This window comes from Dryobates pubescens, chromosome 32 (assembly GCF_014839835.1).
Source record: "Dryobates pubescens isolate bDryPub1 chromosome 32, bDryPub1.pri, whole genome shotgun sequence".
Classification (NCBI taxonomy): Eukaryota; Metazoa; Chordata; class Aves; order Piciformes; family Picidae; genus Dryobates; species Dryobates pubescens.
In genome coordinates, this window is record NC_071643.1 from 2,903,347 (window position 1) to 2,928,703 (window position 25,357).

General features: G+C 55.9%; 1 protein-coding gene across 1 annotated transcript; it reads right to left on the minus strand.

The window, feature by feature from the left end:
- Positions 1–1,453: 1,453 nt before the first annotated feature.
- On the minus strand, positions 1,454–24,458 carry CARD8 (caspase recruitment domain family member 8). Its single transcript, XM_054175536.1, has 15 exons — positions 24,378–24,458; positions 19,787–19,818; positions 19,371–19,424; positions 18,751–18,801; positions 14,496–14,558; positions 14,345–14,388; positions 14,190–14,239; positions 11,052–11,272; positions 10,705–10,955; positions 9,005–9,139; positions 7,808–7,946; positions 6,548–6,601; positions 6,382–6,453; positions 3,143–3,412; positions 1,454–1,473 (listed from the first exon to the last, which is right to left on the minus strand). The coding sequence occupies exons 1-15, from the start codon at positions 24,404–24,406 to the stop codon at positions 1,454–1,456; spliced, it is 1,485 nt and encodes a 494-aa protein (XP_054031511.1). The 5' UTR covers positions 24,407–24,458.
- Between the last annotated feature and the right edge of the window lie 899 nt (positions 24,459–25,357).

Here is a 25,357-nt window from a genome sequence, read left to right on the forward strand (position 1 = left end):
ATTAAATTATACAACACAACAAAATGATCTCAGAAGAATTGAGACAGAACAGAGCAAAGAAGAATTACTCCCAGGGAATGTCCCCAGCTGCCTGCAGTTCCTGCAGGTGCTCCCAGGAAACCAGTCCTGGGGGGTGTAGGAAACAGGACCCCAGGCAAGGGGTGGGGGAAGGAAAGGACCCCAGGCGAGGGGGAGGGGGAGGAAAGGACCACAGGCAAGGGTCAGGGGGGAGGAAAGGACCACAGGCAAGGGGAGGGGGGAGGAAAGGACCACAGGCAAGGGGAGGGGGGGAGGAGGAAAGGACCACAGGCAAGGGGGGGAGGAGGAAAGGACCACAGGCAAGGGGAGGGGGGAGGAAAGCACCACAGGCAAGGGGGGGGGGGGGGAAGGAAAGGACCCCAGGCGAGGGTCAGGGGGGAGGAAAGGACCCCAGGCGAGGGTTGGTGGGGAGGAAAGGACCCCAGGCGAGGGTCAGGAGGGAGGAAAGGACCCCAGGCGAGGGTCAGGAGGGAGGAAAGGACCCCAGGCGAGGGGAGGGGGGGAGGAAAGGACCCCAGGCGAGGGTCGGGGGGGAGGAAAGGACCCCAGGCAAGGGGAGGGGGGGAGGAAAGGACCCCAGGCAAGGGGAGGGGGGGAGGAAAGGACCCCAGGCAAGGGGGGGGGGGAGGAAAGGACCCCAGGCAAGGGGGGGGGGGGAGGAAAGGACCACAGGCAAGGGGAAGGGGGGGAGGGGGGGGAAGGAAAGGACCACAGGCGAGGTGGGGGGGAATAGGGGGAGGACCACAGGCACAGGGGGGAAGGGCCCACAGGCATGGAGGGGGGAAAGGGCCAGGGGCGCCGAGGGGGAAAGGGACCACGGGCGCCGAGGGGGGGGGAAGGGACCACGGGCGCCGAGGGGGGGGGAAGGGCCCAAAGGTCTGTACAGTCATTGTGTCCATAAACAGTGATCACACAAAGGAATTCCCCTGCACGTGGAGGGCTGTCCTTCCCTGACTTCTCTGTGCCAAACACAAAGTACCTCATGATTCGGGCAGGGGCGGGCTGGCTTTGGAAGGGGGTGAAAAGCTTCCACCGAACTTCTCACCCTCTCTTTCCCTGATGCAAATAAAACCATTTGTAGGCAACCAGCAGGTCCCTGAAGCAGGCAGGGTGGTTTCTTCCAGTGGTCGTGCCCTTGGAGGTCGGGCTCAAAGCAGAGCAAAGCGGGCGCGGGGCCGCCTGACGCGCGGCGCTGCCGGCCACGGCGGCGCACCCACCGCCCGAGTCCTGAAAGCCTTGGCTGCGCTATTGCCACGCCAAAGCGCGTGCGCATCTCTTGCCTAACGCTTCTGCTGAGCGCTGGGGGCTGCCACCTGGCATCCTGAAGGGCAGTGAGATCCCAGGGAAGCAGCTGGAGCAGAGCACGGGGGTGAGGAAGCTCCCAGCGCCCTTCGGCCGCTGCGGCTGGGCCAGCTCAGCAGCCGGCGGAGAACCCTGCAGAGAGGAACAGGCACGAACACAGAAGGGGTTACCTGACCTCTGGAAGGTGTTGTGATGTTCAGCTTGGGTAATAAAGGTATTAAAAACCAAGGAGACAGCTTGAGGCTATGGGCAGAGAAGATACAGAATCAACCAGCTTGGAAAAGACCTCTGAGATCATTGAGCCCAACCTAGCACCCAGCACCATCTGATCAACCAAACCATGGCACCAAGGGCATCATCCAGGCTCTTCCTAAACACCTCCAGGAATAGGGACTCCACCACCTCCCTGGGCAGCACATCCCAGTGGCCAATCTCTCTTTCTTGGAAGAACTTTCTCCTCACCTCCAGCCTAAACCTCCCCTGGCACAGCTTGAGACTGTGTCCTCTTGTTCTGGTGTTGTTTGCCTGGGAGAAGAGACCAATCCCCCCCCGGCTACAACCTCCCTTCAGGGAGTTGCACTAGGGCAGAGCAGAGGGTGAGGAGAACCACCCTTGGCCTGCTGGCTACACTCTTCTTCATTCAGCCCAGGACCCCATTGGCCTTCTTGGCCCCAAGGGCACAATTCTGGCTGATGGAGAACTTCTTGCCCCCCAGCACTCCCAGCTCCTTCTCCACAGAGCTTCTCCAGCAGATCAACTCCATCATCTCTGTGAGTTTTGATTTAAAGTTTATGTTAACAGAAATAAAACTCTCCCATGAGGACCTTCCTGAGGCTGGATGGTGCTGCAGTGCAGAGGGATGTGGAGCCCTGCTGCCCCCTTGGCCCTCCATCTGACCATGGAGCAGTGATGCTTCCCTTACCCATCACCCTCCAGCCTTTGGCTGGGCATAGACTCACAGAATCATAGAATAAACCAGGTTGGAAAAGACCTCAGAGATCACCAAGTCCAACCTATCACCCAGCACCTCCTGACAACTAAACCATGGCTCCAAGTGCCACAACCAATCCCCTCTTCAACACCTCCAGGGATGGGGACTCCACCACCTCCCTGGGCAGCACATTCCAATGGCCAATATCTTTTTCTGTGAAGAACTTTCTCCTCACCTCCAGCCTAAACCTCCCCTGCCACAGCTTGAGACTGTGTCCTCTTGTTCTGGTGTTGCTTGCCTGGGAGGAGAGACCAACCCCCACCTGGCTACAGCCTCCCTTCAGGGAGTTGGAGAGAGCAAGAAGGTCTCCCCTGAGCCTCCTCTTCTGCAGGCTAAGCAACCCCAGCTCCCTCAGCCTCTCCTCCCAGGGCTGTGCTCCAGACCCCTCCCCAGCTTTGTTGCCCTTCTCTGGACACCTTCCAGCAGCTCAACCTCCTTCCTAAACTAAAGCTGGCTCTCTTCAGACCTTAAAGCAGCCTTCCAAGCTGTCAGGACCAGGGGCAATGGCTTCAAACTAGATAAGGACAGATTGAGATTGGATATCAGGACCAAGTTCTGCACCATGAGGGTGGTGGAACACTGGAACAGGCTGCCCAGGGAGGTAGATTAGATGGTGTTGGGTGATAGGTTGGATCGATGATCTCGAAGGTCTTTTCCAACCTGGTTAATTCTATTCTATTCTAGTCTGGTCTAACTTTGGCCTGTGTAGGAATGCAACCACCAGGTTCCTGGAGAGCTTTCTGAGCTGAAGTCTCAGGCTACCTCTGAAGCATGCTGATGTCCCCAAACCAAGCAGCCTGGAGGTGATACCTTGCAGGGCCTGGAGGATCTCGTAGGACGCTTTGTCACGGAGGCTCCGGTACAGGGCTTCTGCTGTCCCCTCGCTTCGTTCCCTGTCTCTCCACTTGCTTAACACCAGGAATTTCTGCATGTTAACTTCTTCCTCTGTTTCCTGAATCTGCTCAATGTCTTTCATTTCCATCTGAAGACACTCAATGGCAATCTCTCTCCACTGCCTTCCAAACAACTTGGCGATCACCATCAGCTGCTGGTCTGTTAGGTTCTTCGTTTCAGCTCCATCTGAAAAGACACAGGGCAGAAAGAAAAGAGCTAACATCACTCTTCTCATGAAACCTCCAACCCAGTTCCACTGCTAGCTCTGTCTGTGGTCTAGGGACATGGGATTAAGGTTTTATCAAGATGATTCGTGGAGTTACAGAGGGGAATCACTGAGACTACGCAGCAAGGTCAGAGCCAAGCGCTGGAGAACAGCAGCTGAAGGACCAAGAAGCCCAGCTCATGAAGAGGACAGCATCCAGGAGGGCCACAAAGCTGAGCATCTCTCCTACAAGGCCAGGATGAGAGAGCAGGGGCTGTTCAGCCTGGAGAAGAGGAGGCACCAGGGAGACCTTCTGGTGGCCTTTCATTACCTAAAGGGGTTGATCAGAAAGCTGGGGACAGGCTTTTGAGCGGGGCCTGTTGTGACAGGACAAGGGGGGATGGTGTGAACTGAAAGAGGGAGATGCAGGCTAGAGAGAAGGGAGGAATTTTTGACACTGAGGATGATGAGACCCTGGCCCAGGTTGCCCAGAGAGGTGGTAGAAGCCCCATCCCTGGAAGCATTCCAGGTCAGGCTGTTGGGGATGTGGTGGAGTCACCATCCCTGGAGGTGTTTAGGAAGAGACCGGATGGGGTGCTTGGTGCCATGGTTGATTAGATGGTGCTGGGTGATAGGTTGGATGCAATGATCTCAAAGGTCTCTTCCAACCTGGTTTATTCTATTCTATTCTATTCCATTTGGTGCTCTGAGCAACCTGCTCTGGTTGTCCTTGCTCACTGCAAGAGGGTTGGACCAGAGGAGCTTGAAAGGTCCCTTCCATCCCAAGCCAGCCTGTGATTCATTGAAACCTCCCTCAAAACCAGCCAGGGGTGCCCAGACTTAGAAGCCAATCCCATTTTAGCTGAGCTGGGGCAACTTCCTGGCTGCTCTATCCCCCATTACTCAATGAATGGCAAACACTGCACTCAAACACACAAATGGAGGGGCAAGTTCCAGGCAGAATCACAGCATGATTGGGCTTGGGATGGACCTCTGGAGATCATTTAGCCCACCCCCTGCTGGCAGAGCAAGCTGCACACCCACAGAAGCAGCCTTTCCTCCTCCTGCACTTCATGCTCAGATTGGTGGAAGTCTGTCACAGGGTCACAGGATCCCAGGGAGTTAGGGGTTGGAAGGCAGCTCCAGAGACTATTGATTCCAAGCCCCCTGCCAGAGCAGAGCCATAGAATCCAGCACAGGTCACATAGGAATGCATCCAAGACAGGGCTGGGAAGGCTCCAGAGAAGGAGACTCCACAACCTCTCTGGGCAGCCTGCTCCAGGCCTCTGGGACCCTCACAGTGAGGAAGTTCCTCCTTGTGGTGAGCTGGAACCTCCTGTGCTGCAGTTTCCATCCATTGCCCCTTGTCCTATCAAGAGTGCAGCTGAGCAGAGCCTGTCCCTGTCACTTCCTTCCTGACCCCCAGCCCTCAGCTATTGATAGCCATTGATCAGATAGAATACATAGAATAGAATACATAGAATACATAGAATAAACCAGGTTGGAAGAGACCTTCAAGATCATCGCGTCCAACCCATCACCAATCCAACACCGCCCAAGCAACTAACCCACAGCACCAAGCACCCTGTCAAGTCTTCTCCTAAAAACCTCCAGTGATGGCGACTCCACCACCTCCCCAGGCAGCCCATTCCAATGTGCAATCACTCTTTCTGTATAGAACTTTTTTCTAACATCCAGCCTGAACCTCCCCTGGCGCAGCCTGAGACTGTGTCCTCTTGTTCTGGTACTGCTTGCCTGGGAGAAGAGACCAACATCTGTCTGTCTACAACCTCCCTTCAGGTAGTTGTAGAGAGTAATAAGGTCACCCCTGAGTCTCCTCTTCTCCAGGCTAAGCAACCCCAGCTCCCTCAGCCTCTCCTCGTATCTCCTCTCAGCCTTCTCCTCTCCACACTAAACAGCCCCAGGGCTCTCAGCCTCTCCTCCCCAGGCAGTGCTGCAGTCCCTTCAGCATCCTTGCAGCCCTCCCTTGGCCTCTCCCCAGCAGATCCCTGTCCCTCCTGAGCTGGGCAGCCCAGAGCTGGCTGCAATATTGCAGGTGAGGTCTCAGCAGGGCAGAGTAGAGGGGGAGGAGAACCTCCCTGGCTCTGCTGGCCACACTCCTCTGAATGCAGCCCAGGACCCCCTTGGCCTTCTTGGCCCCCAGGGCACATTGCTGTCCCATGCAGAACTTGTTGCCCAGCAGCACTCCCAGGTGCTTCTCCTTGGGGCTGCTCTCCAGCAGATCCCCTCCCAGCTGTGCTGCTGCAGTTTATTCTTCCTGCCCAGCTGCAGGACTCTGCTCTCATCCTTCTTGACCCTCATGAGGTTCCTCTGTGCCCAGCCCTCAGCCTGCCCAAGTCTCTGAATGGCCTCCCAGCCTTCAGGGGTCTCAGCCAAGCCTCCCAGTTTGGTGTCCTCAGCAAACCTGCTGAGCAGACTCTGTCTGTCTGTCTGTCCCCTCATCAGTGTCATTGATGAGGATGTTGGACAGGACAGGACCCAGCACTGATCCCTGGGGGACTCCACTGGTCACAGCTCTCCAGCTGCACCTGGCACCACTGACCCCCACTCTTTGCACTCCATTGTGTCACCAGTTCCTGATGCCTCTCACTGTCTGCTCTTCTGTCCCACACCTCCTGAGCTTGCCCACAAGTCATTGCTCACAGGGATGTTAATTCCTACCTAAAAGGCAGGGACTATTGCTCCTTGCAGTGAAAGAGCAAATAAGGAGAGAGCAGGAGTCTGAGCCAGGAAAGACAGGAAGGAAACCAGAGGGAATTGCTGGATGTGGTGGAAAGGACAGGAAAAGCCTCTGGCTGGCTGTCCCCTCATCAGTGTCATTGATGAAGATGTTGAACAGGACCAGACCCAGCACTGTTCCTGGCCTACAAGCACCAAAGAAAACCAAACAACCAAAGCCTAGAACCAGTTATTTCAAAGCAGACAGCACCTGGAGGATTGCCAGTCCTTTGCTTTTTGTGACAGGGCTCCTCTGCTGAAGAGGGCTTCCTTTTCTTGACACCTAAGGAGGAAGCAGGAGGTGATGTCAGGTCCACTCTTATCTCCTGAGCCACAGCAGCAAGCGAGGTGGGCAGAGAGTAAGGACCAAGACTTACTGCCTGTGCTCCTCTTCTGCTCATTCTTGTTCTGGTCATAATGGATCCAGTCACCTGGTGAGGAGTTTGCAGGAGACACACACAAGGTGAAGGAGGAATTCCCACTGCGGGCACCCATCCCCCAACAACCCTTGGGCACAAACCCAAGCTGCTGGGTGGATCCCAGATACTGAGCTACAATTTCCTATCATGAGGTGGTTTTTTTTTCCCCCCTTTTAATCCAATGTGCTGCAGCAGATCAGCCATAACATGCACCAGAAACAGAGCCCCAGCAAGGAAAACCAAGGTGGAACATCATCCCACACATCCACAGCCCCAAAACCTCCTCCTCTCTGCTCATAAGATCATTGCAGCAGGCACTGCACAACCTCCTGGAGCTCTACTCTTTGTGTTTTTAGTTCTTCCCAGCTCCAAACCTCCTGATTTCTTTTATCAGCAGCGATTTAGGTTGGTTAGGGAAATCCCAAGCACCAATATAGGCTGGGCAGGGACTGGCTTGAGAGCAGCAGTCATGAAAAGGCCTTGGGGGTGCTGGGGGAGGAGAAGCTCAACAGGAGCCAGCAGTCAGCACTTGCAGCCCAGAGAGCCAAGCAGAGCCTGGGCTGCAGCAAGAGAAGTGTGGCCAGCAGGGCCAGGGAGGGGATTCTGCCCCTCTGCTCCACTCTGCTGAGACCACAGCTGCAGCTCTGGGGCCAGGTCTGGAGCCTCTGTGCCAGGAAGGATCTGGAGGGGCTGGAAGGTGTCCAGAGAAGGGCCACGAGGAGGAGGAGCAGAGGGCTGGAGCTGCTCTGCTCTGCAGACAGCCTGAGAGAGTTGGGGTTGTGCAGGCTGGAGAGGAGAAGGCTCCCAGGAGACCTTCTGGTGGCCTTCCAGGATCTGCAGGGGGCTCCAAGAAAGCTGGGGAGGGACTTTTGAGGGTGTCAGGGAGGGATAGGACTGGGGGGGATGGAGCAAAGCTGGAAGTGGGGAGATTTAGCTTGGATGTTAGGAAGAAGTTGTTGCCCATGAGGGTGGTGAGAGCCTGGCACAGGCTGCCCAGGGAGGTGGTGGAAGCCTCATGGCTGGAGGTGTTTGCAGCCAGGCTGGAGGTGGCTGTGAGCAACCTGCTGTGGTGTGAGGTGTCCCTGTCCATGGCAGGGGGCTTGGAACTGGCTGAGCCTTGAGGTCCCTTCCAACCCTGACAATTCTGTGATGCTATGCATGTGATACCCAAACTCCTGCCCCTTCTCAGCAGGTTGGAAGACCCAAGGCTGAACTCACTCTCCCGCAGCTTTGCTTTCCACACGGTCGCCTCCGACTCCAGCTCCACCAGGGACAAGGTGAAGTCATCAGGTTTCTCCAGATAGACCTCGATGTAACTTTTCAGTTTCAAGAGGGAGCCATCAACAAACTCAATTTCCTGGGCAGTGCAAATGTGTTAACAATAAACATTGATCCCAGCCAGAGGGCAAAGAGGAGGAACTTGGCTGCGGGCACAGAGCCCAGCTCCAACCTCCCCAGAGCTCTGCTGTCGTTGACTTTAGCATCAATACCCCACCTCCTGGAGGACCCCACCTCCTGGAGGACCCCACCTCCTGGAGGACCCCACCCCCAGGTTTTAGGGCACCAGGAGGCAAATGCCTTCTGCAGCATGTGGAAGATGCCCCTAATGCAGTGCAGGAACATACAGGAAAAGCCATCTTCAAAGCATCAAGACCTCTCAAGTCACCAAGTCCAACCACCAACCCAACACCACCATGCCCACTAATCCACACCCTGAAGTGCTATGTTCACACTGTTTGAAACCCCACCAGGGATGGGGACTCCACAAACTGCCCTGGGCAGCCTGGCTCAGGCCTTGACAACCCTCAGGGAGAGGAAATTGTTCCTCATGTCCAACCTCAACTTCCCCTGGTGCAACTTCAGGCAATCAGAGCAGAGCAGATTCAGGCTGAGACTTTAGGAGGAAGTTCTTTGCCATGAGGGTGGTGGAACACTGGAACAGGTTGCCCAGGGAAGTAGTTGAGGTCCCATCCTTAGAGATATTCAAGACCAGGCTTAAGAAGGCTCTGGGCAGCCTGATCTAATGGAGGATGTTCACTGCAGGGGAGTTGGGTTGGATGACCTTTGGAAGTCCCTTCCAACCCAAACCATTCTATCATTCTATGATTTCCTCTTGCCCTATTGCTTGTTCCTTGGGAGAAGAGCCCAACCCCCCCCACCTGGCTCCAACCTCCTCCCATGGAGCTGCAGAGAGCCAGAAGGTCTCCCCCCAGCCTCCTTTACTCCAGGCTAAACCATCTCAGAATCCCAGGTGAGAAGGGACTCCAAGAGAAGTCTTTCTGAAGACTCCTGGAGAAAAGCATGGCCTAAAGAAGATGAATCCTGTCCAGCTGAACCTTAAAAGTGTCCAAACCTCTGTACCATGCCTCTGCTGAAGCTGCAGTGCCCAGGAGGAGCATGCTGTGAGGGACTTACCTCTGGAGTGACCTCAGCTTCTGGCTCACACACCAATCTGTATCTCTTTCCATTCTGAAGTAACTTTTGGCACACAGGTGGCTTGTCAATTTTAATGAATTTCTTGTTGGAATGTTTCACAGCTCTTGAGATGTCCTGAAGTGTAAAAACAAGGGTGTAAAAGGCTCCTTGCTTCAGCAAGGAATTCACATTGAAAGCCTTGATGGGGCTCCTGGGGGGCATTTCTCTGGCCCATCAGCCTCAACCCCCCACCAAATAAACTTCTCCAGCTGCTGACAGAGGCCTGGAGCAGGCTGCCCAGAGAGGCTGTGGAGTCTCCTTCTCTGGAGCCTTTCCAAACCCACCTGGATGTGTTCCTGGGTGATGCTGCTTTGGCAGGGAGATTGGACTGAATGATCTCTGGAGGTCCCTTCCAGCCCCCAACATTCTGTGTTCATAGAATCAATAAGGTTGGAGAAGACCTCAAAGATCATCAAGTCCAACCTGTCACCCAACACCTCCTGACAGCTAAACCCTGGCTCCAAGTGCCACAGCCAAGCCTTTCTTGAACACCTCCAGGGATGGGGACTCCACCACCTCCCTGGGCAGCACATCCCAGTGGCAAATTCCTCTTTCTGGGAAGAACTTTCTCCTCACCTCCAGCCTAAATCTCCCCTGGCACAGCTTGAGACTGTGTCCTCTTGTTCTGCTGCTGGCTGCCTGGGAGAAGAGCCCAACCCCCACCTGGCCACCTCCCTTCAGGGAGTTGCAGAGAGCAAGAAGGTCTCCCCTGAGCCTCCTCTTCTGCAGGCACCACAGGTGAAATTAGAAGAGGTCTGCAACCTGACTAAGAAGGCAAGCTGCTCACTACTGCCAGAGTCATTTGTGGCTGGAAGAGGTCTTTAGGGTCACTGACTCCAACCCTTAGCCCAGCACTGCCAGCTCACCACTAAACCATGGCCCTCAGCACCACAGCTCCACGTCTTTGAAACCCCTCCAGGGATGGGGACTCTCCTAGTGTTTGCCTATACCCTGCAGCAGGGAATTGATAAGAGGAGAAGCAGCTCTGCCAGCCATAAATCCTGAGCTCCATGGATTTTGGTGGAAAACAGGCTTCTGCTGCATTGCTTTTCCATAGCAGCTTGGCAGTGACCACACTGGCCACTCTAATGACTTCAATGTTATATCCTAACTTGGCAGAGCTTTGGGGGATGGAACATCACAGGATCACAGGGGTTGGAAGGGACCTCTGAAGGTCATCAAGTCAGTGAGACTGGCCACTGGAATGGGCTGCCCAGGGAGGTGGTGGAGTCACTGTCACTGGAAGTCTTTAAGAAGGGACTGGATGAGGCCCTTGGTGCCATGGTTTAGTTGATCAGATGGTGTTGAGTGATAGGTTGGACTTGATGATCTCAAAGGTCTCTTCCAACCTGGTTGATTCTGTATTCTGAGTCCAAGCCCCCTGCCAGAGCAGGAGCAGAGAACCCAGCACAGGTCACACAGGAACACATCCAGACAGGGCTGGGAAGGCTCCAGAGGAGGAGACTCCACAACCTCTCTGGGCAGCCTGCTCCAGATCATAGACATAATACTTATTATTACTGCATGCAAAGAGTGGGGTGAGAAGAGCATCCCTCCCTCCCAGCCCATGCTGCAGGAGGCAGCTCCTCCAAGCAGCCCTGCCAGCACTGCTGGGCCACAGCAGCCCACGGCAGCCCTACCTTTATAAAGGAGTCGTTGTTGGTAGCCACGTAGACCCGGAAGGACAGGGAGGGGTGGGGGTCAACCACTTTGTAGAGGATGACAGCACCATGGTACTGCACTGGCTCCTGGCTCTGGAGGAGAGGTCCCACTGGTGACAGAGAGCTCACCACCCACTTCACGTGTGACGCCGAGTACTCAGCCGTGGGCTCTATGGCTGCCTCTTGCCCTTTGATGTGCAGAACCTTGAAGGCCATGCCAGCAGCATGATCTGCGGGGACAGGGGGGGTCATCTCAGCGCTGGGGGAGCCACCTCAGGGGCCCCTTCCAACCTCCCAGCCCCTCTGGGCCAGCAGGCAGCACTCACCTGCCAGGCAGAGGGAGTGGGGAAACTGGATGGAGGAGAGCGCGGAAGCCAAGTCGCAGCGCACGTCGAAGAGAGGGCCACCCACGATCCAGGGCTGCTTCACCAGGCTGGCATATTTGCTCCAGGACAAGAGGCAGTATGTGATTTTGACAGCCCCTGTCACCTCAAAGATCAGCCCAGTGAGGCTGCACTGGTATGTGCCTTCTCCATCCAGCTGCAGCCTGTCAGGGGTAAGGGGGACCCAGTTAGGTTAGTTTCCACCACTTAGTAAATCCCATCTGAACAATGTGGCTAGCAGGGGACAGCAGATAAACCTCCCACCCCAGCAGGCAGAGGGAACTTCATCTGAATAGCACAGAAGCCAAACCAAGGAGGTTGTTTTTTTCCCCTCCAATTGCTAGGCTTAAACCATCCCTGGAGTCTTGAAAGCCGGCCAGGAGGACATGCAGCCAGCACATGCAAAGTAACTGCACTGAACTGCTGTGCAGAGCACTTCCTGCAAACAAAGCAGCTGCCCTGACATGAAGGGCTCAGCCTGCCTCCCACTGAGCTCAGAGCCAACAGCATGCATGGGCAAGGTCAGTGTCACACATGGGCAAGAGGAACATCACACGTGGAGAAGGTCAACAGCAAACACAGACAACAGCAACAACCTGCATGGAGAAGCAAACACAGACAGCAGCAACAACCTGCATGGAGAAGCAAACACAGACAGCAGCAACATCCTGCATGGAGAAGCAAACACAGACAGCAGCAACAACCTGCATGGAGAAAGGTCAACAGAAACACAGACAGCAGCAACATCCTGCATGGAGAAGCAAACACAGACAGCAGCAACATCCTGCATGGAGAAGCAAACACAGACAGCAGCAACATCCTGCATGGAGAAGCAAACACAGACAGCAGCAACATCCTGCATGGAGAAGCAAACACAGACAGCAGCAACAACCTGCATGGAGAAGCAAACACAGACAGCAGCAACATCCTGCATGGAGAAGCAAACACAGACAACAGCAACAACCTGCATGGAGAAGCAAACACAGACAGCAGCAACATCCTGCATGGAGAAAGGTCAACAGCAAACACAGACAGCAGCAACATCCTGCATGGAGAAGCAAACACAGACAACAGCAACATCCTGCATGGAGAAGCAAACACAGACAGCAGCAACAACCTGCATGGAGAAAGGTCAACAGCAAACACAGACAGCAGCAACAACCTGCATGGAGAAGCAAACACAGACAGCAGCAACATCCTGCATGGAGAAGCAAACACAGACAACAGCAACAACCTGCATGGAGAAGCAAACACAGACAGCAGCAACAACCTGCATGGAGAAGCAAACACAGACAGCAGCAACAACCTGCATGGAGAAGCAAACACAGACAGCAGCAACAACCTGCATGGAGAAGCAAACACAGACAGCAGCAACAACCTGCATGGAGAAAGGTCAACAGCAAAGAGACAGCAGCAACAACCTGCATGGAGGAGCAAACACAGACAGCAGCAACAACCTGCATGGAGAAAGGTCAACAGAAACACAGACAGCAGCAACATCCTGCATGGAGAAGCAAACACAGACAGCAGCAACATCCTGCATGGAGAAGCAAACACAGACAGCAGCAACAACCTGCATGGAGAAGCAAACACAGACAGCAGCAACATCCTGCATGGAGAAGGGTCAACAGCAAACACAGACAGCAGCAACATCCTGCATGGAGAAAGGTCAACAGCAAAGAGACAGCAGCAACAACCTGCATGGAGGAGCAAACACAGACAGCAGCAACAACCTGCATGGAGAAAGGTCAACAGAAACACAGACAGCAGCAACAACCTGCATGGAGAAGCAAACACAGACAGCAGCAACATCCTGCATGGAGAAGGGTCAACAGCAAACACAGACAGCAGCAACATCCTGCATGGAGAAAGGTCAACAGCAAAGAGACAGCAGCAACAACCTGCATGGAGGAGCAAACACAGACAGCAGCAACAACCTGCATGGAGTAAGGTCAACAGAAACACAGACAGCAGCAACATCCTGCATGGAGAAGCAAACACAGACAGCAGCAACATCCTGCATGGAGAAGCAAACACAGACAGCAGCAACATCCTGCATGGAGAAGCAAACACAGACAAGAGCAACAACCTGCATGGACACCAAACTACAGCAGCTGCAGGAAAAGGTAACAACAGCAACACCAACCTCACACACAGACACATGGAAAGCATCACACAGGAACAACATGAGGGTGGGGAGACACTGGAAGAGGTTGTCCAGGGCTGTCCCTGGAGGTGTTCAAGGTCAGGTTGGATGAGGCCTTGAGCCACCTGGGCTGGTGGGAGGTGTCCCTGCCTGTGGCAGAGGTTTGGAACAGGATGATTATAGGTTGGACCTGATGATCTCTGAGGTCTTTTCCAACCTTACTGATTCTATGATCTTTGAGATCCCTTCCAACCCAAACCAGCCTGGGGTTCTCTGAACACCACATGCTGACAGTACCAACATCCTAGATGGAGAACACCAGCACCCCTCCCTGATGACAACTGCCAAACCATAGAAAGGAAGCCCAGAGTTGGAAGGCAGAGAAAAAGAGGCTCCCAGGATGTTCACAGGATGTTAGGGGTTGGAAGGGACCTTCAGAGATCCTCGAGCCCAACCCCCCTGCCAGAGCAGGAGCAGAGAATATAGTGCAGGTCACACACAAATGCATCCAGATGGGTCCTGAAAGTGTCCAGAGAAGGAGACTCCACAACCTCTCTGGGCAGCCTGGACCTCTCTGGGGATCCTCCACACAAGGCCAATGCAAACCAGGAGGATGAGTGCTCCTGAGAAGCAGGGCAAGACCCTTCATGCATCTCCAGACCAAAATAAGCACTAAAAAATGTGCCTGATGGTAATTGCTGCAGCAAGACAAGGCAGGCAGGAAGCCATCCAAAGAGCTTTCTTGGCCCAGGCTCTGGAGGCAGCCCAGGCAGCTGCTCAGCTCTTCACTTGGAAGGGTTTGGGGACATCTTCTGGTAGGACTCCAAAGGTCTTTGTGCGGCGAGTTGGGTTCACTGCCACTTAAACCCAAGAGGGAAGCATCTTGAGGGGAACAGTGCAGACATAGACCCATTGCACTAGAAACAAATCCATACACATGTTGTCCTCCAGACAGCATCCTGGGGGTCACTTGCTCCTTCTGCTCCTGCAAACAAGCACATTTAAAGAGGAGATGACAGAGCAGAAGGATGGCTTGCAGAGAAGTCTCGTGGGGAAAACAAAACCGGGGGCTGGGTTGTTAAGAACCTACATTTTCCTTCCTGCAGTGGTGGCAGGCTGGCAGGCAGCTCACTCCTGGGGAGGAAACAGGGAAATCAGCACAGTAAAAGCAAAGAATCAAAATACTCTGAGGAAAAAGAAAGCCCAGACCTAAGGCATCACCTCGAGAGATCTGTCGCTACCTGATTCATCGCAGCGTGGTGGCAATTCCTCCTCCTCTTCCTCCTCCTCCTCCTGCTCTTCAGCTACAAAAATGAGTTGGAAGAAAGTGTCTCAGCCTCCAGTGGGTTTCTGCTCACACATTCACAGGCTCACAGGATGTCAGGGCTTGGAAGGGACCTCTGGAGATCTGCCAGTCCAAGCCCCCTGCCAGAGCAGGAGCAGAGAATCCAGCACAGGTCACACAGGAACACATCCAGACAGGGCTGGGAAGGCTCCAGAGAAGGAGACTCCACAACCTCTCTGGGCAGCCTGCTCCAGGCCTCTGGGACCCACACAGGGAAGTTCCTCCTCATGTTGAGTTGGAACCTCCTGTGCTGTAGTTTATATCCAATGCCCCTTGTCCTATCTCAGGGTGCAGCTGAGCAGAGCCTGTCCCTGTCCCCTCCCTCTTGACCCCCAGCCCTCAGCTATTGATAGACATTGATCAGATCCCTCTCAGCCTTCTCCTCTCCAAACTAAACAGCCCCAGGGCTCTCAGCCTCTGCTCACAGGGCACTCAACCTTCAGAACCTTCAAGTAACTACCACTGTGCTGACAGGAGGGACCCCCAGCAACCTGAGGACAGTCCCAAGTTGCACCAGGGGAGGTTTAGGTTGGCTATCAGGAACAATTTCTTTGCTCCTCTGGCCCTGCTCCACCAGGTCCCTGTCTGTGCTGAGCACTCCAGAGCTGGACTCACAAACCCTTCCCAGTGGTGATCATAACTGAACATGAGTATTTTATACAATCCCACAGCAGGCTTTCCCCTCCAAAAGCAACACAAAACCCCAACAAACACGAAATGGTGCTCCCTGGAAACCTCCTTTGGGTTGCACCACAACATTTGGACACTAAGAACAGTGCAGGAGTGGCCAGGCACTGGCACAGGCTCTCAAGGGAGGTGGTGGAGTCCCCATCCCTGGAGGTATAGCCATGGCACTTCAGGAGATGGTTTAACAGCCATGGTGGTGTTGGGTTGATGGTTAGACTTGATCCTAGAGGTCTTTTCCAAGCTTAATGATTGTATGGATCCTATAAGTAGCCATGGAGAACACTGCTAAGACTAAGTGTCTGCACACACCTTCCTGTGCAGCGTGGGGATGGAGCTGAACACCAGGATGCAGCTTCTGCCAGAAGCTCCCAGCTTGCACAAACCACAGGAAATGTTCACAGTGTTACAAAACAGCCATGTCCAGGGTGACTCTTATCATGCCAAGGGCAGAGTTCAACCACCTGGTGTGGGAGCTGGACCAGCAAGCAGGTAAGCAGCCTGTTTGCAGGCAGAAAGGGAGCTGGGGGTACTGGTGGACAGCAGCTGAACAGGAGCCAGCAGTGTGCCCAGGGGGCCAAGAAGGCCAAGGGCATCCTGGCCTGCAGCAGGAAGAGTGTGGCCAGCAGGAGCAGGGAAGTCCTTGTGCCCTGTGCTCAGCACTGCTGAGGCCACACCTTGAGTCCTGTGTCCAGTTCTGGGCTCCTCAGGTCAGGAAAGAGGTTGAGCTGCTGGAAGGTGTCCAGAGAAGGGCAACAAAGCTGGGGAGGGGTCTGGAGCACAGCCCTGTGAGGAGAGGCTGAGGGAGCTGGGGTTGCTTAGCCTGCAGAAGAGGAGGCTCAGGGGAGACCTTCTTGCTCTCTGCAACTCCCTGAAAGGAGGTAGTAGCCAGGTGGGGGTTGGTCTCTTCTCCCAGGCAGCCAGCACCCGAACAAGAAGACACAGTCTCAAGCTGTGCCAGAGGTAGTTTAGGCTGGAGGTGAGGAGAAAGTTCTTTACTGAGCCACTGGGATGTGCTGCCCAGGGAGGTGGTGGAGTCCCCATCCCTGGAGGTGTTCAGAAAAGGATGGGATGTGGCACTTGGAGCCATGGTTTAGGAGTCAGGAGGTGTTGGGTGACAGGTTGGACTTGATGATCTTTGAGGTCTTTTCCAACCTGGGTGATTCTATGATTCTATGGATGCATCCCCAGAATGATTTAAGGGTGGCCAAACCCTCCTGCTAACACCCAAGGGAGCAAAGCTGACAACACACCAGGCCCAAACTTCTAGCCCCAGGGGTGGATTCTGCAGCAGAGCTGAGGTGCCAAGGTGGTGGGCTGGGTGCCAGCTCCTGCTCCTCATCCCAGCAACACCCTTCCTGTGAGCAGGGATGAAAGCCAAGCTATCCATCCCAAAGTCACCTTGGGCAATCAACAGCCTCTTAGCAAGCAGCTGAGTGGGAGGCAAAACTTGTCCTGCCTGGAAAACATCAGGCAGGCAGCACCCCCGAGCCTCAGCTTCCCTCCCATGGCCATGCTGGTGCCCAAGCTGCTGCAGGGTGGCAGCCCCCATGCCATGGGGCATCTCCAACCAGCATCTCCCCATGCTGGGCTCCACCTGCAAACCAAGACAGGCCCTAGGCCAGGTGTGTAGCCTTGCACCCCCACTTCTTGCTGCCCACCAAGTCAGGCTTGCTGTGGCCCTGGACAGCCTGATCTAGCTGCAGGTGTCCTGCTGACCCCAGGGGGGTTAGAATCACAGAACTGTCAGGGTTGGAAGGGACCTCAAGGCTCAGCCAGTTCCAAGCCCCCTGCCATGGCCAGGGACACCTCACACCACAGCAGGTTGCTCACAGCCACAGCCAGCCTGGCTGCAAACACCTCCAGCCAGGAGGCTTCCACCACCTCCCTGGGCAACCTGTGCCAGGCTCTCACCACCCTCATGGGCAACAACTTCTTCCTAACATCCAATCTCAATCTCCCCACTTCTAGTTTTGCTCCATCTCCCCCAGTCCTATCCCTCCCTGACACCCTCAAAAGTCCCTCCCCAGCTTTCTTGGAGCCCCCTGCAGATCCTGGAAGGCCACAGGAAGGTCTCCTCAGAGTCTCCTCTTCTCCAGCCTGCACAGCCCCAACTCTCTCAGGCTGTCTCCTGAGCAGAGCAGCTCCAGCCCTCTGCTCATCCTTGTGACCTTGGAGGCTCCCTTCCAACCCAATGCAATCTGCAGCTCTGTTTTGCCCAAAGACACAGAGCTGACACCTGGCCCAGCTGTCAATCCCTCTCCTGCCATCCTGTACCACCAGCCTGGAGCATCCTTTGCCCATGCTGGCTTCCTCATGCCTCCCAAGGGAGATGGATGGAACAAAGCACACTCACCTGACCTCCTCCCCTCCACATCTGATGAGGAAAAGCTTTGCAATTAGTTACCCACAGCCCATTAATGTTGCCTGAAACCAGAATAAACCACCAGTGGTGTAACCACTGTCAGCACAAACCCAGCAGCCCCTCATCAACTGCAAGCATTTCCTCTCACTCTTTTCCTGTCCATCCTGTTTTGCCACTTCAGCAGCCAGCTTTGAAGCAGATTTATGGCCTCCTGGGGTTTGGACAAGTCCTGTGGTGTACAACCAGCTGCCTGTATGGTGTTTAGGTATGGTGTCAGCATCAGCTGCTGCCCTCAGCTCAAAACTCAGCAGCTCACAAAACCATTGTTCTGCTCCCCATGGCACGGTTTGAGTTGGAAGAGACCTTTAAGGTCATTGAGTTCAACTCTCAACTCAGCACTGCCAGCTCACCACTGAGCCATGGTCCTCATCTACACAGCTTTGAAAGCCCTCCAAGGATGGAGACTCCACCACTGCCCTGGGCAGCATGGGCCAGGCCTTGACAACCCTCAAGGGGAAGAAATTGCTTTTCACGTCCAACCTAAACCTTCCCTGATACAACTTGAGGCCAGTTCCTCTCACTTGTTACCTGGGAGACCTGGCTCCAACCTCCTCCCAGAAGGTCTCCCCTCAGCCTCTTCTCCTGGCAAAACACCCCCAGCTCCCTCAGGGGCTCCTCACCAGCCCTGTTCTCCAGATCCCTTCGATGCCCTTCTCTGGCCCTGCTCCAGCCCCTCAGTGTCCTTGGAGTGAGGAGCCCAAAACTGAACCCAGGATTTGAGGTGTGGCCTCCCCAGTGCCCAGGACAATCACTGCCCTGCTCCTGCTGGTCACACACTATTGCTGATCCAGGCCAAGTGGCTGGTGGCCTTCTTGGGTGCCACCTGGGCACGAGGCTCATCTTCAGCTGGGTGTGGACCAACAGCCCCCAGGTCCTTTTCCACCACCCTTCCCCAAGCCTGGAGCACGCCATCAGCACACAACCACTGAATCACCAGTCTGATCCCATAACCCTGAGACCAGCCCCATGGAGAGCAGCTGGTTTGAGCTGAAGGCACACCTCCAACAGGCAGGAAAAGCAGACCTCAGAAGGCAATGCTCACCTGCCTCATCTTCTGAGCTGCTGCTGGAGCTGCTTTCCGAACTGTCCTCTCCTTAATGAAATGAAATCCCATCAGGCAAAGGCAGAATGAAATAAAGCAAGGCCACAGGTTACTGATGGGGAACATCTAGGAGTTTAGACACATCAGCTTGGTCAGCAAATTAGAGGATTAAATCACTGAGGCACCCTGAGACAGGAAGGAGCACCAGAGCATCACATCCCAGACACAGAGGAGGCCCAGAGGGGTGACCCAGGCCCTCCTGAAGGATCCATGAGATGTTCAAGGTGCTCTGTTTTAATGTTTCACACAATCTGGGGCTATTTTGGAGCTTCATCCATGGCACATCCCAGCTCACCCTCTTACAGCTTTTGGTGGCATGCCCATGAGGTGGGAATAGCACTGATGGGACCTGACACCCCACCAGGGATGTGACTCATGGGGATGGGTCACACACAGCTTTTAATGACTCACTCTGTCCAACTGAGTTGAAGAGGCACCAGTATGGCAAAGCCATTGGGTTGAGGAGTTGCAGCAGTGCCTCCCTGGTGGTTTTAACATGCTGTGGGGAACCAGTGGCTTTCCCATGTGCAGGGAAAGGCCTCAGCCACTTGGGTGCTCACCTGCTGGCTGCTCCTCCGCTGAGCCATCTCTCTCCGTGCTGCTGGCCACCACTTCTGTAAAGAGAAAAGCAGTTGGGGGATACAAAGCTGGAAGTGGGGAGATTCAGCTTGGATGTGAGGAAGAAGTTGTTCCCCATGAGGGTGGTGAGAGCCTGGCACAGGTTGCTCAGGGAGGTGGTGGAAGCCTCCTGCCTGGAGGTGTTCGCAGCCAGGCTGGCTGTGGCTGTGAGCAACCTGCTGTAGTGTGAGGGGTTGGACCTGGATGATGCTTCCAACCCTAATAATTCTATGGTTCTGTGAGAGAAGCTTGAAAGAGATGCAACTCTTAAAGGCAGCAGTTGTTAAACTGTCATTTCAGTGCCACAGGATGGACATTCCCCAGGGGAAAAAAACCATACCTGACAAAATTCCCATACCTTTTTCATCCGAGGAGAGGGACTCGGCTCCGCTGGAAGACAAGACAGGAAACACATCAGCAGATCCAGCTGCACACCAGGAGGCATCACACAGACTCCCAGCAGGGTGGAGGCCTGAAGAGACCTCTGGAGACCACCCAGTCCAAGCCCCTGCTCCAGCAGGGCACCCCCAGCAGCTTGCCCAGCAGCACAATGCCCAGGGGGGGTTGGAAGCTCTCCACACCAGGAGACTCCACAACCTCTCTGCTCCAGGCCTCCAGCACCCTCACACCAAACAACTTTCTCCTCCTCTTCACATGGAGCCTCCTGGGCTCCACTTTGTGCCCACTGCCCCTTGTGCTGTCCCTGGGCACCACTGAGCAGAGCCTGGCCCCAGCCTCTTGCCCCCCACAGCTCCTTTGTCTCTTGCTGAGCATTGCTCAGCTGCCCTCTGGGGCTGCTCTTCTGCAGGCTCTCAGCCCCAGGGCTCTCAGCCTTTGCTCCTCACAGAGCTGCTCCTGGCCCCTCAGCAGCTTTGCAGCCTCCCCTGGGCTCTCTCCAGCAGTTCCCTGACTCTCTGGAACTGGGGAGCTCAGACCTGGCCACAATATTCCAGCTGTGGCCTCTCTAGTGCAGAGCAGAGTGGGAGGAGATCCTCCCTTGCCCTGCTGGCGGCATTGCCCTGTCCCTACCCGCTGGCATCAGTCCCAACCTCTGGCAGGGAACCAGAGGCTGCAAGGCAGGTTGGGAGTGGGGGAGGCTTGGTAATGAATTGTCTCCAACGTCACCCTGGCTCTCACTCTTGTCATGCCAAGGACATCTGGCTCTGCTGCACATTTCCCACTGGCACAAGTCCTCAGCCCCGGGCCCTTTTGCCAAGTGCCCAGGGGGTGTGTGCCAAGCACCCGCTGGTTTTGGGAGCCATCCAGCCAATGGTCTTCAGCAGCACACAAAGCCCAGATAAACACCGTGGCTTAGACATGCAGATGAGGCTCCAACAGACCCCATCACACATTCATGGCCTGTGGCAAAACCAGAGCAAGCTTCCTTCTCTTGAGAAGAAGAAACGTGCTGGGGTTCTGCCATTCATGGGTAAAGATCTGCCCTGGAAACCTTCCCAGGGAGGTCTACAGAGCCCCACAATGTCCTTCTTGCAGCACCACTGAATGAGCACCATAAAAGCTGCTGCTGAGGAAGGGGATTGCAGCAGTTACCACAGCCCAGCAGGTGACATCCAACTCTCCTTTGCTTTGGTGGCACGAGCAAATAGCTCAGCCCATCTGCCAGGCCAGTGCCCAGCTGGAATGGCAACAGTATGCCATGGGGGCAGGCAAAGAGCATCCATACCCTTGCTTGAGGAAGCTGAAGGATCCTGGAGCCACCTCAGTGACTCCAAGGGATTAGAGAATCCCAGCAAGGTGGAGGTTGGAAGGGACCTCTGGACATCACCCAGTCCAACCTCCCTGCTCCAGCAGGACACCCACAGCTGCTTGCCCAGCAGCACAATGCCCAGGGAGGGTTGGAAGCTCTCCACACAAGGAGACTCCACAACCTCTCTGGGCAGCCTGCTCCAGGCCTCCAGCACCCTCACAACAAAGAAGCTTCTCCTCCTGCTCAGGTGGAAGCTCCAGGGTGTGCCTGCTGCCCCCCGGTCCTGTCACTGGCCACCAATGACAAGAGTCTGGCCCCAGCCTCTGGGCCTCATCCTTGAGAAGATCTCCTCTGGGGCTGCTCTCCTCCAGGCTCAAGAGCCCCAGGGCTCTCAGCCTTTGCTTCTCACAGAGATACTCCAGGCCCTTCAGCATCCTCATAGCTCTCTGTTGGACCCTCTCCAGCAGTTCCCTCTCTGTCTTGGAATGGAGAGCCCAGAACTAGACACAAGACTCTACATGCAGCCCCACCAGGGCAGAGTAGAGGGGGAGGAGAACCTTCCTTGAACTCCTGAAGCAAAGGGGTTCTAGATGAAGGGATGGAAGCAGGGAAAGCTCCTGGATGAAAGGATGGAAGCAGGGAAAGCTCCTGGATGAAAGGATGGAAGCAGGGAAAGCTCCTGGATGACAGGATGGAAGCAGGAGGGCTCCTGGATGACAGGATGGAAGCAGGAGGGCTCCTGGATGAAAGGATGGAAGCAGGAGGGCTCCTGGATGAAAGGATGGAAGCAGGAGGGCTCCTGGATGACAGGATGGAAGCAGGAGGGCTCCTGGATGACAGGATGGAAGCAGGAGGGCTCCTGGATGAAAGGATGGAAGCAGGAGGGCTCCTGGATGACAGGATGGAAGCAGGGAAAGCTCCTGGATGAAAGGATGGAAGCAGGAGGGCTCCTGGATGACAGGATGGAAGCAGGAGGGCTCCTGGATGAAAGGATGGAAGCAGGAGGGCTCCTGGATGAAAGGATGGAAGCAGAGAAAGCTCCTGGATGACAGCATGGAAGCAGGGGGCCTCCTGGATGACAGGATGGAAGCAGGGAAAGCTCCTGGATGACAGGATGGAAGCAGGAGGGCTCCTGGATGAAAGGATGGAAGCAGGAGGGCTCCTGGATGAAAGGATGGAAGCAGGAGGGCTCCTGGATGACAGGATGGAAGCAGGGAAAGCTCCTGGATGAAAGGATGGAAGCAGGGAAAGCTCCTGGATGAAAGGATGGAAGCAGGGAAAGCTCCTGGATGACAGGATGGAAGCAGGGGGGCTCCTGGATGACAGGATGGAAGCAGGGAAAGCTCCTGGATGACAGGATGGAAGCAGGGGGGCTCCTGGATGACAGGATGGAAGCAGGGGGCCTCCTGGATGACAGGATGGAAGCAGGGAAGGCTCCTGGATGAAAGGATGGAAGCAGGGGGCCTCCTGGATGACAGGATGGAAGCAGGGAAAGCTCCTGGATGACAGGATGGAAGCAGGGAAAGCTCCTGGATGACAGGATGGAAGCAGGAGGGCTCCTGGATGACAGGATGGAAGCAGGGAAAGCTCCTGGATGGCAGGATGGAAGCAGGGGGGCTCCTGGATGGCAGGATGGAAGCAGGGGGGCTCCTGGATGGCAGGATGGAAGCAGGGGGGCTCCTGGATGACAGGATGGAAGCAGGGGGGCTCCTGGATGACAGGATGGAAGCAGAGAGAAGTCCTGGATGTAAAGATGAGAGCAAGAAGGGTGTTGGGTGAGGAGCAAGAGCAGGGAAAACAATGCTGTGGCCAGCTAGCCACACCAGAGAAACTGGGCAAAGGTTTCCCACCATGGACACAAGCAGGAGGTTACATAACAGCATTGGTGCTCCCAAACTGTATCTTAAAAAACAAATGGGAGGTTACACAAGAGGGGTTGTGCCTTCCAAACTGTATCTTCAAAACAGATAAATAATGACCTAGTAGCTGCAGGATCTGGAGCAAGGCTGCATATACCCCAGGGATAGGACCTGAGCCAAGAGCTGTTTGTGGAAGCCTTCCACCACCCCTTGCATTGCTCTCCTCCAGAGCTAAAACCAGAGGAGCAGGAAGGAAAAAAGACTGCCCCGAAAATACTCAGTGTTAGGAACTATTTTGCACCACTAACGAGAAGAGGGCGAGAGGGCATCTCCCCAGCTTTAGCCCTACAGCCCTGCAAGAGCTGCAGGGTCAGGATGTGGTTGCCCAGCCCCCGGGCTCGATCTTAAACGGTCCCAGCTGCCGGTTGTTGAGGGAACACCCCCGAGGCGAGTCCCGGGGACGCAAAAGGGCTGGGGGAACCAGAACCCACGCGGGGAGCAGCGGGGCCGGGGCAATGCGGACCGCCGGGGGAGCGGAGCGGAGCAGAGCAGCGGGGCTGCTGCAACCGGGACCCCTGGGGGTGCAGCGGGGCTAGGGGAACGGGGACCCCCGCGGGAGGGGAATAACGGGGACCCCTGTGGGGGGTGGGGAGCGAGGCCGGCGGAGCTGGGGGCCGGGGGAACGGGAAGCCCCGGGAGAGGGGCGGAGCGGGACCTGGGGAACGGAGCCCGGGGGTGGAGCGGAGTCGGGGCAGGGGCGGGAACGTCGCTGGCTCGCTCGGCGCTTTTGTCTGCCGGAGGATGCCGAGCAGAGCGGGGGGGAGGGAAGGCTTTGGGAGCCCCCGGTGCAGGTGCAAGGCTGAGCTCTTTGCCCCAAAACTGAGCTGTGGGGGAGTTCCTTTTTGGAGGGAGGAGGGGGCAGAAGGAAGGAGGCAGGGATCCTTCATTGGGATCCAGTAAGGTGCGAGAGATGAGGGGGTCTGGAAGCAATGCAGGAGGCGAGTGGGAAAGGGAAGATGGAGGAAACAGAAGGATGCAGGGGGATGCAGGTGCTAGCTTGGGAGTGGGAGGGTGGGGAAGGATGCTGGGGGGATGGGGAGGATGCCGTGGGGGGGGCGTCGGGAGGGTGGGGGAGCATCGAGAGAAGCTAGGGGGGCAAAGGAGCAGGAGGAGCTGGGGGTGCAGGGAGCCATGCGGGGGGAGGGGGGAGTTGCAGGGAGGCAGCGCAAGGATGGCGGGAGGATGCGGGGAAGGGCGCAGAAGAGTCGGGGGGATGCCGAGCAGGGCTGGGGAAGCGAGGGGGGTCCCGATGATGCTGGGGAGAGCCCCAGGAGGCAGGCAGGACCCCCGATTCCCCGCCTGCACCCTTCCCCCCCGCTCACCTGTCGGGCTCCTGGCCGTTCAGGGCCATCGCGGCGGGAGGCGGGAGGCGGGAGCGGCGGCAGCCGCGGGGAAAGCACCGAGCGCGGGCGGGGCCGGGCGGAGCACGCCCCCGGAGCAGGGCACGCCCCCGGAGCAGGGCACGCCCCCGGAGCAGGGCACGCCCCCGGAGCAGGGCACGCCCCCGGAGCAGGGCACGCCCCCGGAGCAGGGCACGCCCCCGGAGCAGGGCACGCCCCCGGAGCAGGGCACGCCCCCGGAGCAGGGCACGCCCCCGGAGCAGGGCACGCCCCCGGAGCAGGGCACGCCCCCGGAGCAGGGCACGCCCCCGGAGCAGGGCACGCCCACGGCAGAGGCCACTCCGGAGCCTCGGAGGCCGACCCTCAACAAAACATCGCCCTGCTCGCCGGACCGTGTCCCGCCGCACGGCTCCTCAGCGCCTCCGGGTACGGGGACTCCGCCACCCCCCCGGGCAGCCCCTGCCGGTGCCTGACCACCCCTGCGGCAGAGAAATCGCTCCCCATCTCCAGCCTAACCCTTCCCTGCCACAATCCCAGGCCCTTTCCTCTCCTATCACCTGAGACTAGGGAGAAGAGACCAAAACCCCCCTCACTACACGGAATGGAAAAGAAATAGAGAGGAAAGAAATAGAACAGAAATAGGGTACAAAAGGAATGGAATGGAAAAGAAATAGGGTAGAAAGGGAATGGGATAGAAAAGGAATGGGACAGAATGGAATGGAGTGGGATGGAAAAGAAATAGAATAGAAAAGAAATAGAATAGAAATAGGATAGAAAAGGAATGGGACAGAATGGAATGGAGTGGGATGGAAAAGAAATAGAATAGAAAAGAAATAGAATAGAAATAGGGTAGGAATGGAATGGAATGGAATGGCCAGGCTAGATTAGAAGGTGCTGTATGTATCCCTACCTGATACACAATGTCTACAGGCAGCTGTCCTTGTGCACAGTAAAATGGAATC